The sequence below is a fragment of the Platichthys flesus genome, chromosome 17 (assembly GCF_949316205.1).
Source record: "Platichthys flesus chromosome 17, fPlaFle2.1, whole genome shotgun sequence".
NCBI lineage: Eukaryota > Metazoa > Chordata > Actinopteri > Pleuronectiformes > Pleuronectidae > Platichthys > Platichthys flesus.
Genome location: NC_084961.1, coordinates 16,862,261 through 16,876,572, shown reverse-complemented (window position 1 = coordinate 16,876,572; position 14,312 = coordinate 16,862,261). Strand labels below are relative to the sequence as shown.

General features: G+C 43.1%; 1 protein-coding gene across 1 annotated transcript in view; it reads left to right on the top strand.

Moving 5' to 3' along the window:
* The first annotated feature begins 4,955 nt into the window (after positions 1–4,955).
* Positions 4,956–14,312, top strand: part of kcnk9 (potassium channel, subfamily K, member 9) — a 36,787-nt gene continuing 27,430 nt past the window's right edge. The window contains exon 1 of the mRNA XM_062410141.1: positions 4,956–5,568. Within this exon, the coding sequence (XP_062266125.1) occupies positions 4,956–5,568 (613 nt within the window). The remainder of the gene's footprint in view (positions 5,569–14,312) is intronic.

Sequence of the window (14,312 nt, the reverse complement as noted above, 5' to 3'; positions counted from 1 at the left end):
TATTATGAGTTTAGTTTACGGATTATAGATCATTCCTTACCTTTAAAACAGTTGTTTTAAAGGTAAGGAACAAAGGTCCACTTCCTCTCTTTTTTTCTTTGCAGTTTTTCAGCTGCTTCACGTTGTTTCCATCGGTGGACGGAGTTCGCTTACACGGCTCATGCATGGAACTGGAGTCACATGGTGTTAAGAGCTCAGAAGAGGGGTTTCTATAACTGTCTGTTACCAAGTGATCAATCTTCCAAACACTTGGGTCACATGATGACACATATGCCATTTCCATGACGACAAACTCTATCTGCTGATGAAGCCTCAGAAAAGCACAACTAGAGTTCTTTTTATTTTATTTTGAAGTGTTTGTTCAAATTAAACCAAGGAGTAACCAACCCAGTGCTGTTACTCAACTGTCTGGTTATGTTGTCATCTCACTGACGATGGACAAACTGGTTCGAACCCCTCTTTCAAAGAGAAATACTACATATCTTTAACAACAATAAGTGCATTTATTTGTATATGTAGTTTTAAGCTGTTTGTGTGCATTTACAGAAACTAAAATTTCCCTCAAACCACTGAAATCCCCTGTTTCTCTGAAGAAATCCTGAGCTTTGTTTTTGAGTGAAGTTTAAAAAAGATTCTGCTTTTCTTGGTGGATGTGACTCATAAGGCGGCTTCTCAGGAAACACCTCTCCTCTTACTCTTAACTTGTTTTTTCTATTTTCTATTAGGTAATGAAATGTCTACAAAAAAAGATATAGTCTTGATAATTACATAAATACCTCATCCTCATCTTCAGATCATGGGGGCCACTACTGCTGCAGCCGCTGTTGGAATTGGAATTGAACCAAAGTTGGTTTTATTATGGAGCTCATTAAAAAACCTGGTTGCACTCAAAGAACCAGAGGAAGGGTTAGAAATAATGTTTAGACTTATAATCCATATTGTCCCCTGGAGACCTGGATCATTCATTAAAAAAAATTTGAGGTAACGAGTTAATGTCAACTGTATTTGAACGATTAAACTGTGTGTGAGCCAATTAGCTGATTTTATATCGTCTGTTGTGAGTTTGTATGTTCTAAGTTTCTTGTTGCTGTGAGTGATGTGCCGATGATGTACGATACCTTTGCACACGACCCTCAGCCCAGTCATTTGTTTGCCGACTGTGATGAGTGTGTTAAGTTTGGGCCGGTGGAATCCGGGCAGAGACGTACTGAGCTGCCAGTCGGTTAATCCGCTCTAACTTCCCTCATCCATCACTCCTTTGTTCACGTCTGCTGCCACTTCAGATCATGTTGGGAGGAATTCATGCAGCCGTCAGAGAAGATTCCTCGGTGTGTGTGTGTGTGTGTGTGTGTGTGTGCAGACCTGTATGATTAACACAGTGATGATACTGTACGTACATGGTGTCATTACCATGGAGATTCATCTGAGCGGTATCTATTATTAAACTTTTTTTTTGCATTAGTTCTGTCGCTGGGGACTGGAGCTGGAAGAGCTGTGGAGCTAAAAATAGAGCGACTACACACTAAGACCCTGTTGATTAGTGGAGCTGTTTAGACCCTTAATGGCTGCCTTTATGGACACTGAGCGTGACGCCTCAGATGCAGCAAGTGTTCATATTCCCACTGAGACAAGCTGGTTTCTGATTGTGTGTGTGTGTGTGTGTGTGTATGTGTGTGTCTGTGTGTGTGTTAACATCTGTGCATGTGAGTGTGTAACCGTGAAGAAGCTGGGCAGTTGTCAGAGTTAGATCTCAATCCTGCAGTAAGTCTGACAGGAGGAAAATAAATGACACCAGTGCCTTTAGAAAACAGAGCAGAGCGATATCAGTCATTTCAGAGGCTTATGAAAGATTGGACATTTTCTTTTTCAATTCAGTCTGAAGAATTTGATATATTTTATCACTTTACTACAAGTTTGTCCTTTCCCTCTCTCTCCACTCTCGTTATTGTTACTCGGTGCTGCTATCATTAATAACATCATTCCAACGACAAATATGCTGAAATATGACACAACTGCTCTGTGTCTCTCTCTCCCCCCCCCCCCCCTCTTTTCTACCCACCTCTCCTCTGTCCCCATTATTCTCCAGGCGTATGGCCACGTTGAGTCTGTCTTCCTGTTTCTTTTTCTTCACAGTCGCTGCTTGTATGAACTGCCGGGTTCCTCTGTAATATTGAAAGGTCTTGACCTTACATGTAAAATGCCATGACATAATGTATGTTGTAATTTGGCCTCATGCAAATGATAATGAATTCCCATGTTTTAATAAAAAATATGTGGGTGAGGGATGAGGTTTTTTTCTCATAGCAACCTGCGATGTCACCGACTGTGTCACTTATACATAAAACTCCCTCATATCAGACTGGAGGACGATTGGCTGTGTTTTAGATCATGATAACACATATAGGCTACAGTGAACTCTGATAGGTGGATGTTATTCCCACTTTCATTGACATTTTATATTCAGAGATAGTTTTTAATGGGGGGGGGGGGGGGCAGTTTGTAGTTGCTTACTTGTTTTAAAACATACATTTCATTTAAGTGTAAACATGTTAATAATGAAATGCATAAAGTCCTAATTGTGGCTCAGTAGATGAATGTCCTAATCCTCATAGAGGTCTTTTTTTGGAATACAGAAATGTGCTTCACAGTCTTATTAGAAAGTCTGGAGCTTTTAATCAAGTCCAGCCACTCCAAACAGGCACAGGCATTACCATGGTGAGTAAAAACACAGATTAGAATATTTTATAAAATACATAAGGGTTGTCTGAGCTCTATATAACTAAACCTTCTATCTTTAGTTTTTTTTTCAGATGGGGAAAACGCTTTTCAATATTTGCAAATATTCAGCTGTCAAGATCATGTGTCAGTTACATAACAACATCCCTGCAGCTGCCAGGGATTAACTGCCTTGCTCAAGAGCACTTGGAGCTCTGATACGGGCTGTGGAACGGACTCTCGTGTTGTCAAAGAAACTGAGAAAAACTTTTATTTCGTTAGTTTCTTTATGGTTCAGATAAAGATCTTAGGGGGCCAGGGGCCAGAAATGAAAATTTTGAAATCATTTATTCAGGAGGATGCACTGGTTATTAGTATTGTTTTTTATAAATATAAAATCACTAACAACAGTTTTTTTGTCCCTAAAATTTTCTGAAGTACCCAATCTGCCTCAATAAGAAACATTTTCCAAAACAATTCAGTGGTGTGTATCTGCAGGTCCCTTGCATGCTTGGAGATGTTATGGATGCTACAAATGAACTCACATAGATTTCAGGATGACTCCAATATCAGAATCTTTTTTTATTCTTCTATACCTCTGTAATATAATCCGAGCAAGAAATGAAACTTAAATCCAAACTCTTACCATAGGAGAGGAAATAAATCAGCTCAGACGTGTTGGAATCCCAGGATGTGTATTGAATGAAGAGGAGCACTGTCATACATTTTTCAGTGTGACAGGAAAATTCTTAAAATAAGATTTTAACTCGGGATCCCTATGGGCCCGTGCTTAGGACATAATGTTGGGGTCACGCTAAAGTCATAATGTTAACTCATGGTATTCTTCGCCTGTCTGAATATCCAGTATTTTTTCAGGCTGGATTATCGTTGAATTAATCTTATTTAAGTGATGTGTTTCACGTGGTGTGTTTGTTTCATGTGGTGTGTGTATGGCCTCAGCAACATGCAGCACCATGGACAGCGCACCGACATGTGCGCGTCCTGATTGGAGCGCACATTCCCCCGCTGCTGCCAGGATGTGACAACACTGATGTAAGCATCTGACTCTAAGTGAACCCTCTGTGTCCATGTAACGAGCAGGTTTGGTCACTGTGGGAGGGGTCGCAAACATGGTGAGAGGAGGGTGTGTGTGCGCGCGCGCGCGCGCGTGTGTATGTGTGTGTGGTGCCCCATCAAATGTTGTCCCCGAAGAGGGAAGAAAGCCTCCAGGAGAGCAGTGCAGTGCAGAGACGCTTCAGGCCAGAACTCAGATGAATCGTGACACTTGGAAAAAGAGAAAAACAGAGGGACAGAAGGAGCAACGCCCACCGACCAGAGTCTGAACTGTGCAGAGAGTGGAGACGCAGGACGTGGAGCCTTCAGAATACGATCGGTTCGTGACACGCATGGTTAACTCAGAGGTCCCCTGCACGACGAGAGAAAACACATGCATTATTACAAATTTTATTTTTCCCTATATCAGCTCTGAGCGACCCGCACTCACTACGGCAGAGGAGCTTTGGATGCGCTTTGGATGTGCGCAACGGAGCACGAGTGGAACTGCAGCCACGGAGCGCGCGGTGCCCAACTGTGAATTGTGTTTGTTCCGGTGCCAAAGTGTCTTATTCCTCCTTGGCTTCAACTTCTGCACCTACTCCAAAAACAGATACAATTTGAGGAAAACCATTCTCTGCGACGGAACATGTTGTCGACGACGATTTGTTGTGCGCTTGGAATATTTTTACTCCCATAATAAGTGAGCTCATGCAGGAATAAAGCAGCTGAAAAGAGGGGAATGAGTCTGTGGATGTGTTTGATGTGATGTTCTGCAGCTCTGTGCAGGAAAACCAACTTCATGCTGGTCCTCTCTGTGACTCTCCGTCTGAGCGACGACTCAGCACATCTGTAGTGAGGATGGTTGAGAGGAGGGTTACAGGATCTCACGGAGTGTTACCAGATTTTTTTCTTGTCTGATATATTTGGAGAATGAGGGCTAAATATAGTCTGAGTGCTGACGAGGCCACAATGGACAGGTTGGTGCTAAGCTGAAACTTGTGGACATGTGGGAATATGCTCACTTCTAGGACATTTTAATCCACACCTCAGACAGAGTGGGTGTAGGATCGAAGGGGAGAAAGAAACACGATCATTTATTTTTGCTTGAAAACATTAATTCACATCAGTGTAGTTCTCTCGGGGAGAACGGAGACCAACAGGCGATCTTTGGAAGCAGCTTGTTGATGGCACTGCGCACCGGGAGGACTTGGTTTGGGCAGGTCTTGCGCAGGGTCTCTCGGCTGCAGGGCTCCTGGTCCAGGCGATCGAGCAGTCTCCTTTGTCTCTCCGCGAACCAAGAGCACGATTTCGGGTTCTGTCGCCGGGAACACCGCAAGGGAGGGGGTTTCCATCGCTGCCCCGACTCCGGAGCCCTCCGCGGCCACCCTCACCGGAGCGCACCTTTCTGCGCCTCCTCCTCCAGGCGCTGCCCACACGACTTCCCCCGCGCCTGCTGCACCTTTCCGGGGAGCCCGAGGGGACATGAGCCCCTCGGCCGCCGGTTCCTGTTGGCCATGAAGCGGCAAAACGTGCGGACCCTGTCCCTGATCATTTGCACGTTTACATACCTGCTCGTCGGGGCCGCCGTCTTTGACGCTCTGGAGTCCGACTACGAGATGCGGGAGAAGGAGCAGCTGGAAGCCGAGGAGAAGCGTCTCCAGGGGAAATATAACATCAGCGAGGATGATTACCGCAAACTGGAGACCATCATCATGGAGGCAGAGCCCCACAGAGCCGGGGTGCAGTGGAAATTTGCAGGCTCATTTTACTTTGCCATCACGGTGATAACCACCATAGGTAAGTCCCAGTCTCTCCTAATGAGCCCAAGTCTCTAACACCAGTGTAACTGAGCGTCCATAACCAAAACAGCACCCTCCCAGGGTCTTATCAGTGTTGCACAACAGTGCATGGTTTATTGTGAGGACAGTTACGTTTACATTCAACACCATAAAAGGCAGCAACTGATCATCAGCGGTGTGCCACAAGTCTTTAGATAAAGTTTGAAGCAACATGTTGCAGCTCTCTGCGGAGGGAGAGTCACTGCGAGCTCGGAGCTTTGTGTCATCTCATCGCGGTTGAGAGAATATTTGGATTTAAACCTTCTAAAAACATCCTTCTTGGAAAGGGGAGGCGTGCCGTAAGGGCGCTCGGATGTCTGTTCTCAAACATGTGATTTCCTCTGGTGCAGCTTCAACCCGCACCTGGCCTCTCTGTGGAAGGAAAGTGAAAGAGTGACGCTGCGTTAATGTTTCTGTTAGTTTAGGCTCAGGTCGGAGAAAGACGCAGAGCTTTGGCTGAGAGCGGCGGTGTGGTGCTGAAAGAACAGCTCCTCTGTGCCAAGCCGCAGCAAGGGAGACAAACTGGTCCCAGTTCACTTCGTTTTACATCGAACACTATTTTTAATGTTGATCCACAGGCTGGATCTACTCTACCTCGTCAGATTGTTCATGGAGCACTTCTTTACTACAAGTGATCTTCATAAATAAAAATTACATAAACGACAGGTGAACTTTGAGAGTTGGTGATCATAAAAACATAAAAAACACCAAAATCAATCCACAGGCATTTATTAGCAGTAGTATCATATTCCTTCATTTGTTATCCTCCTCTAAGGAAAGAACTGTTAACCTCTGTTTGACTATGATGTATTTGCGCCTCAAAGATTTATTCCAAGCTGTGAAGAGGACGGAGGAATTGAGTTCCTCTTTGTTTTCTGCTCCTTAACCAGGCTCCTCTCTGCATGTTAATCAGCGCCCCTCTGAATGAAGCTACTGTAGTTGCAGTTTAATTGAATTGATTCCATAAGGTGAAAGGCTACAGGGGGGTTAGGTGGTGCAATTTCAGCTGTCAGTCAGAGTTAGATTTGGTAATTTGAACTCAGAGGTCACAGAGGTGCGTAATCTGCATTGTAGACGTTATTCAGAGGAGGGGGTTGGGGTTGTGTTGGAGCTGCATGGGGGGTGAGCTAATGCACCATGCAGGCCTGTCCTCCAGTTTGCTGGGCAACATTTTAAAAGGCACGACTGTAACAGAGGTGCGAAGGTGGATCCACGGCTGTTTCTAGGCCGCAGAGACGAGAGCCAATTGTAATATTCATGTTGTGTGAAGTGGCTACATTCACTGCGGCGGACTAAGTCTCTCCTCAGGTATTACCACACTCTCAGCTGCTGCAGCAGCACGAGTAACAGCAGCTCTCACTACTCTGCGTACACATGTAGGATGGATGCACTTTGCTCGGCTGGAAAAGGACAGAAAGTTTAATCTGATCGTGTCAGTGAAGAGATGAAACTTCCCATGTGTCTGAAGCAGAAAGCAAAAAGGAGAAAGTCTCACTTATTATTGATCACCAGTTATTCAATCAACTGTAGGTCCATAATTAGCTCCCTTTACAATCACACCACTGGGAAACAAATACCTTAAAAACTTATCAGAAATGATTTCCTAAACTCCTGCTGGTATGAATAAAAAGTTCTGAGCAGATTGTAATTATAGAAAAACAAACTAATCTGTTGAAGGGTCTGTTTCTTGTATGACGTGGAGCAGAGTTCGGTTCACTGCACTGATTTGATATGTTGCCTCATGGGTCAATTTGGGAAAAGTACCCTGTGCCTTGTTACAGGGAAAGGATTTCCTCCAGAATCAATGACAGGCCTAAAATAAACTGAGCCTACCTATAAGTAGGTGCAGAAACTATTAAAAATACATTAATGAGCCACACTATTGCACTGGGTGACATGTTTCTTCATTATGATAACATGGACGCCCTGGTTTGTTAGGAATCAAGCTCTAATACACAATGTGGGGTGGTCAATGTTCAAGTGCACAGCTGGGATCCAAACTTTTCCCTAAATGTCAAGAACACAGATTTCTGAGGGAGGTTATAACTCAAATGTCGTTTTGGCCGTTGAGAAAGATTCCGATCCTTAGTAAGAATGAATTATTCATGTTGGGCTTTCTTACTCTAATGAAAGTCACAGAATGTCAGAAGCATTGTTGTTGAAATGCATCTACAGTGCATATTAGAGCCAGCAGCGGAGGTAGCTTAAAGCTAAACTAAGTGGTACAGTCATCTGGTCATATTCAGCAGGTCTGATCCATGTGGCACTGTCAGTGATTACACATTACAGAAATAAGATGTTTCTGTGAAGCGAAGACAACCACAGGAAAACTCTGTGTTTATCCTCTTTTTTTTCCCCTTTTGTTTTGATTTGTGCGACTATCCAGCCTTCTGGAGGCAGCTGTTAATCAGACACACGAGAATCCCTCTGAGGTAGACTTTGACCCACGCAGCCACCAGGGTCTTCAGGCGCTGCAGCTTCGGTTTGCTGTGTTAAGTCGATGGCTGGAAGCCTCTACTCAAACAAACCCCTCAGCTGACAGACCTGTCACCTGATACTCTCACCTGTTGATTCTGTGGAAATAATGAAAGCAGGTTTCGCTCTTCTGCACCAATATGTCCCTTTAAGAAACAACTGAAATTTGCTTTGTGCAAAATGAAACCATGAACGAGAACGGTTCAGACTATGTTGACTCTAAAACAAATTAAATCTATTGTCATCATGTGAGACTGGGAAAAAAATACATTACATGAATAAAAAATGGTCTATTACGATGTGGGCTCCCACAAATCTCTCCCCTGCTGCCAGATGTGCACACTTACAACAGAGTAAATCATAAGAAAGAGCAAATATCACAGAAGAAATGCAACAATACAGTTCCCCACAGTTCTGAATGGAAAACCTCCAGCCTCACATATTAATCAGGAAGAGCCACACTCTGGACACTGGGTGAGCCGGCTGACGCAGTGTCGACAAATGAAAGGAAAACTTTAATTCTCCAGCGATGGCCCGTGAAAAACGCTGTGAGTCACAGGCTGTGGCCTCTGCCGCCATCAGTCCTGAACCCAGCTCTACACTTATGGGAGGTTCTTTGGAGTGACTGTGCTCTTAGCGTCATCACCAGATGGGGGGGTGTCTGTTGGAAGCACACAGTCACAAGAGTTCCAAGGACCTGGAGAGATCTCAGAGTGCAGCCCTGAAGCTGTTAGAAGCTCTTACAGAGGCTTGATGTGGAGACTTTGGTGAGACGTGTGGGTCTCATGCGTTTAATTTGTCAACCATTCGTAGAGTGTTACTGTGTGATCAGTGCAGGCAGATGTATCGGCTTCACATCAGCATCTAGCGCCTTTACTGCCCTGCACCTTATCATTCTGAGAAAGGATAAAAAGCCACTCTTACTTTCAGTAAGTAAAAATGAGTTGAAACAAGAGAGGACATCTAACATCTAAGTTTTAACATCTAAAACTACAGTATATATGTAACTGTAATTTATTTTCTATAAAGGCAAAAGTATACAAAATCAAATACACTTGAATTGAGTGTCATAAGGGATTTAGATGCTGGTATTAGTTTTACTAAACTAAACTGTTCAGGGATGTTCTGCAGCATTGACTCAGTGAAGGATTGATACAATATTCAGTGAAATAATAGAGTGTGAGTGAATGTTTGTGTCAGTAACGGACTTTGTAGTAGAAATAAATAAAGAAAAGCCTTTAAAATCACTTTAACAGTCACATTTTCAGATGCTGATCAGAAGCATCTTCACAAACATGTGCTCTATCTGTACAGCAGCACTGGAGAATCAGAAGGGACACAACAAAAAATGAATTTGGTCATTTGTACAACAGAATATTTTGTTTAACTATTTCGTGGGAATCATCATTACGTGTAGAAAGAAATCCCCGAAATCACACAGCTCACTCGTCCCTGCTCTCCTCCAGATTCTTCTTCCTAAAATCCGTCTCAATAGATCACTTCTTAACTTTTGAGCCAGAGAGCAGCAGCATGGGATCTTTCTTTGAGGAAACTTTACATCATACATCAAAACATCTTAACTTCTTTAAGACTAAAACGAGGCTCTTTTATTCAGTCAGAAGAGCCTCCTACGTCCTGTGTTTGAATGTTCATCAGGCAGATGCTGTGTAATGCTATGTAATTATTGAGGTCAGCAGTAGTAGTTCCTCGGAGTTTGGTCTTGTCTCTATATATCGTCTTCATCTGTCTGTAAGACTGACTCCTCCAAGCTCCTTTAATCTACCAGACCAAAACTGAGATTTTTACAGAAAGCTTCAAAGTGCAGATTCTCAAAAACTCTCATTTCTGTTTCCATGTGTGCATGTAAATGTGAAGGTTTGGGAAACGATGACGTCACATTCTATTCTGCACGTGCCCATCGTTGCCTTGTGTAATGGTCGTGCACCTGTAACAGCAGCAACAATGGTGGTTCTACGGCAGTTAGTAGGCTCTGCTCCCTCCAATGACAAGTTAGCAGCTAAATTTAGCATCACTGCTCCACATCACCGACATTCACAGGCCTCTGCCTCGGCCATTTTTACTGACCGCAGTGCTGATGTGGACTTTATCTCCACCTTCTGGGCCGACATGCTTTTTTTTTTTGCATTTATAGTTGTTTTTTTCCGTTTACGTTTGGACCGAGATATTTTGTAAAACAAAGGTTGTGTGGTTTTCTTTTCAAAAACAGAGCGGTAAATATCCATTTAAAAAAATGCTGACAAGGCCCCAGAGTTGCTCTTTCTACTGAGGGTCTGCAACTCCTCATTGGTGAGGGAAGCATTTTTAACTTGCAGCCTGAGTGAGCAAGAGGTGGAAGAGAAAGGGCCGTAGGTCTGAAACTGGAGCCCAGCTGTGATATTGTCAGTACATGTCGGAGCAGCTGTCGGGAGAGGGCCCATCTCGGTGGGCCTGATGAGGCTGTATGCACGACAACGGCAACAACCCCCCCCCCCCCTGCAGACACACACACACACAGCCTATACTTGTACCCTGCACCTCTCCATCCCGACCGACCTGTACGTTGACTCTATTTATTCCTGTGGCTAATTGCACCGACACTGACACTTAGTTATGAGAGCATGCCGTTCTCACTGAAACTGCTTAGACGGAGGAAAGCAGCCGCGGTGCTCAGGACGGTGTGTATCTGCAGCCGAAGCTTCCTCACAGTGTCAAGCCGCCGGCGTTGCCGGGAGACTAAAGACAGCTAGAAAGGTGAAAGTCATCTCCGTTAAAGGGTCTGGAAATATCCACCTGTATATTCAGTCGATATGCAGCTCAGACGAATGACTGAGATTGGCCGTTTGAAGCCTGAGACCAGTTATAATAATAACAATTCCTTTCTTTGAATGTTTAAACTCACTATGCCAAACAAACTGTGCCGCGTCGTGCTGCACCAAAACATCGGCGGCACTCTCCCCGAAACCCAGAATAATGAAGTTTAATCAGGCTGAGCCGGACTTTAAGGTCGTATTAAATGGCAGACAAAAAACATAATTGCTATTTAATGAAGAATATATTTGCTACAAACAGTAATTGAATGAAAAATGTGTTGAGACTTGAAACTAATTGGAGATTTTTCTCAGGCAGGTGGAACTCTCCAAGCTTTGACGAATACGTGGTATTGAGTGAAAGACAAACGGCTGCAGAACAGTTTACACGTGATGACACCGGGGAGTAATGATGTTACAGTATAATCTGTCAGACCACTGAGCTGTGGGAAGAGCGATGAGCCGTTTCACTCACACAATTCTGATAATCATTACAGCAGCTTGAGAGGAAAGTAAAGGTAGAGTTTGGATTTTTAACGTTTAAAGGGAATTTGAGCCTCATTAAATCGGCATCACCTTTTTTTTTAAGGTGAAAACACAAACATTACCACAACCATTTGTCAATTTACACATCCAACATGTATGAGCTACCTCAGTATCGACTTAAGCCCGACCACATTTAAAAGGCCCAAAGCTTACGTTTACCAAACATTCATGCACACACACACACACACACATGCACACACACACATTTGTGCTTGTACAGGCACTAAAGGGATATTCTTCAGGATGCAGGACAGTTATTTCAGTTCTTTTCACACCTACTGAGTGGCCCCTTCCTACTTCCCCTTCATGAGTCTGTGGCGTGACATCCAACTGTCAGCATTCTCTCAGGCTCCGTCACAAAGAGCCACCAGCATCACAACCTGTGACAAACTTAGTGAACAATCAGTGTTGACTTCAGGCCACCATGGAGCCTATCTTTTCATCTGTGTTGGTCTGTTACTCAGCAGGATTATCCCAACCCTACAGGACAGATTAGCATGAGACTTGAAGGTGAAGAATCCATGAAATGTTTGCACAGATCCAGATCAGGGGATTAATCAAGGAATTATTTCGGTCACTTTCTTTTATATTGAGAGAGATTTTTTTTCTAAACTTTTTTCCCCCTAAACATTATCAAACATTTCCTTTCCCATCATTCATGGAAAAAAACAGGTCAGTCATAAATAGGGAATAGATTTCTAGTGTGGTGCAGCTTGATTGAATTTAAGTGGACTGTTGGGCCTTGGGGCAGATATGGGCTCCACTGAGTTCTAGTTTTACAATTGGGTGAGACATGACAAACGTTCATGCAAGTGATGAAAACAAATGTAAATTTACAAGGTTTGATTTTAAATTGGGGTTATGGTCAAATGACAAATCAAAAGTCCAAATGCTCTGTTTTCATATCATGTGAATCTTAAGTAAAATAATATGACGTTACAGTTATTTAATCTGTGTTGATAGAAACACTTGATTAGTGCAGCTGTACTGTAACAGACACTAGCATGTACATTACATGTCATTTGGCTGACGCTTTTGTCCAAAGCGACTTACAATTAGTACACTCAACATTCATGAGGGGCCATTTAGGGGTTCAGTATCTTGCCAAGGACACTTCGGCATGCAGATGGGAGAGAGTGGGGTTTGAACCGGCAACCTTCTTGTTGGAGAACCATCACTCTAACCACCGCCACCTGAACACTATTTCTAAGACAAGATTTTCTTGCTCTGTGAAGAAAAATTACAAATAAATATTCCATTTATCAACTTAACACTTTTCTTTGGTTCGAAAATCAATGATTTGTTTCATAGAAGAGTCAAATGCTGCAATTTCCTCCCACAAACGGGTGGCGTGCTCAAACATCATTTCATCAGCCGTCTCTTTTTAAAGGAAGGCGCTTTGTGTGGATGAGTCAGAAGCCGTGACTTCGTACCTGTGGTGCTGGTCACAGTTTCCATTACGCTGCACCGCCACTGTCTCACACAGCTCGTCTTTCTGCACGATCTCTTACACGTTGAATCCAGATCAGGACTAAAATAGAAAGTCATTACAGAGACTAAGGCTTGTCATGATATTTATATAAATGATGCAGTGGTAAACAAAAAAAAGCTTCACAAAGAATCCATATAGATCATTAATCATACCCATTTTTGTTTTATTCATCCTCACAGTGTTATTTATTAGGTTGCATATAATTGTTACTCTTTTTCGAGATAATAAATCAGAGTTGAGTTGTGTTTCAGCCTCCAGTTAAACCCGACTGGCTCCACAGCACAGAGAAGCATTTTGTGTATCATTAAGATTCAGCTTAAGAAATATATTTGACTCAAGCAAGGGAATAAAATGACACCAATACTGATCAGGGTATGAACATTTTTCATGGATCAATTTGCATACCTAGTGTGCTCTTTGACCAGTATGATACTCAACACGGGCCAGAGGCTGTTAAAAGCTGCACTCTGCCATCCTCTCGTTGGCTGAGTATGTGCATGGTGGTTTCCGTGTGTGTGTGTGTGTGTGTGAGTGTGTTTTTGTGTGTGTGTGTTTGTGTGTGTGTGTTCCAGGTATAGCTACCCTGTGGGGACCTACATCACAGAATGACATTATGGGGACTTGTATTTTAATATGTATTTAGTTTTTTCTTAAAATTACTAGACCTTTGAAATATAGCGTGTTGACTATTAGTCCAACATTGTTCAAATCCAGAGAAATCCAGAGAAATTTTATTCAAGTTAACAGAAAATTCCATTTCGGTCGCCTCTTATTTGACTCATATCCTCTTTATGGATGGAATGTATGGTGAAGGAATAACAGACTGCGAACCAGTTAGCTAGACTGCATTTTTTTTGCTTCCAATGTTTGTTCTGGTCACTCTCAATGGATCATGCTGGTTTTCCTTATGGGGACAAAAAGCGAGTCCGCATGAAGTAAATCAATTTAAGGTGAAGACATGTTTTAAGGTAGGGTAAAGGCTTAGGTAAGTACTAAGTGGTTCATGTTAGAGTAAGTCTCCAGGAATTCAATGTGAATGTGCGTGTGAGAGAGTGATAGAGTCAGACAGGATGGAATACAGGGGGACACACAAATTGTCTTTCTGTCCTGCATCTTAACAACATCTGATAGGAGATCTGCATGTAACCTACAATATGAGCTTTGGTCCCATTTGTTGCTGAAAAGCACCTGTTGATGGTTCTGCAGCTGTGTTGCTGTCCTTTGTTCATGCTCTCATTCAGACATGAGGAAAGCACAACCTCCCCATCTGAGATGTCCCTGATGACATGCTGGCTGTAATACCCTTCAGTTTACCATAACGAAGAATGGATTATGTAAAACTCCAATACATCAATGATGCAGGATTTCATCTTTTCTTGAGCA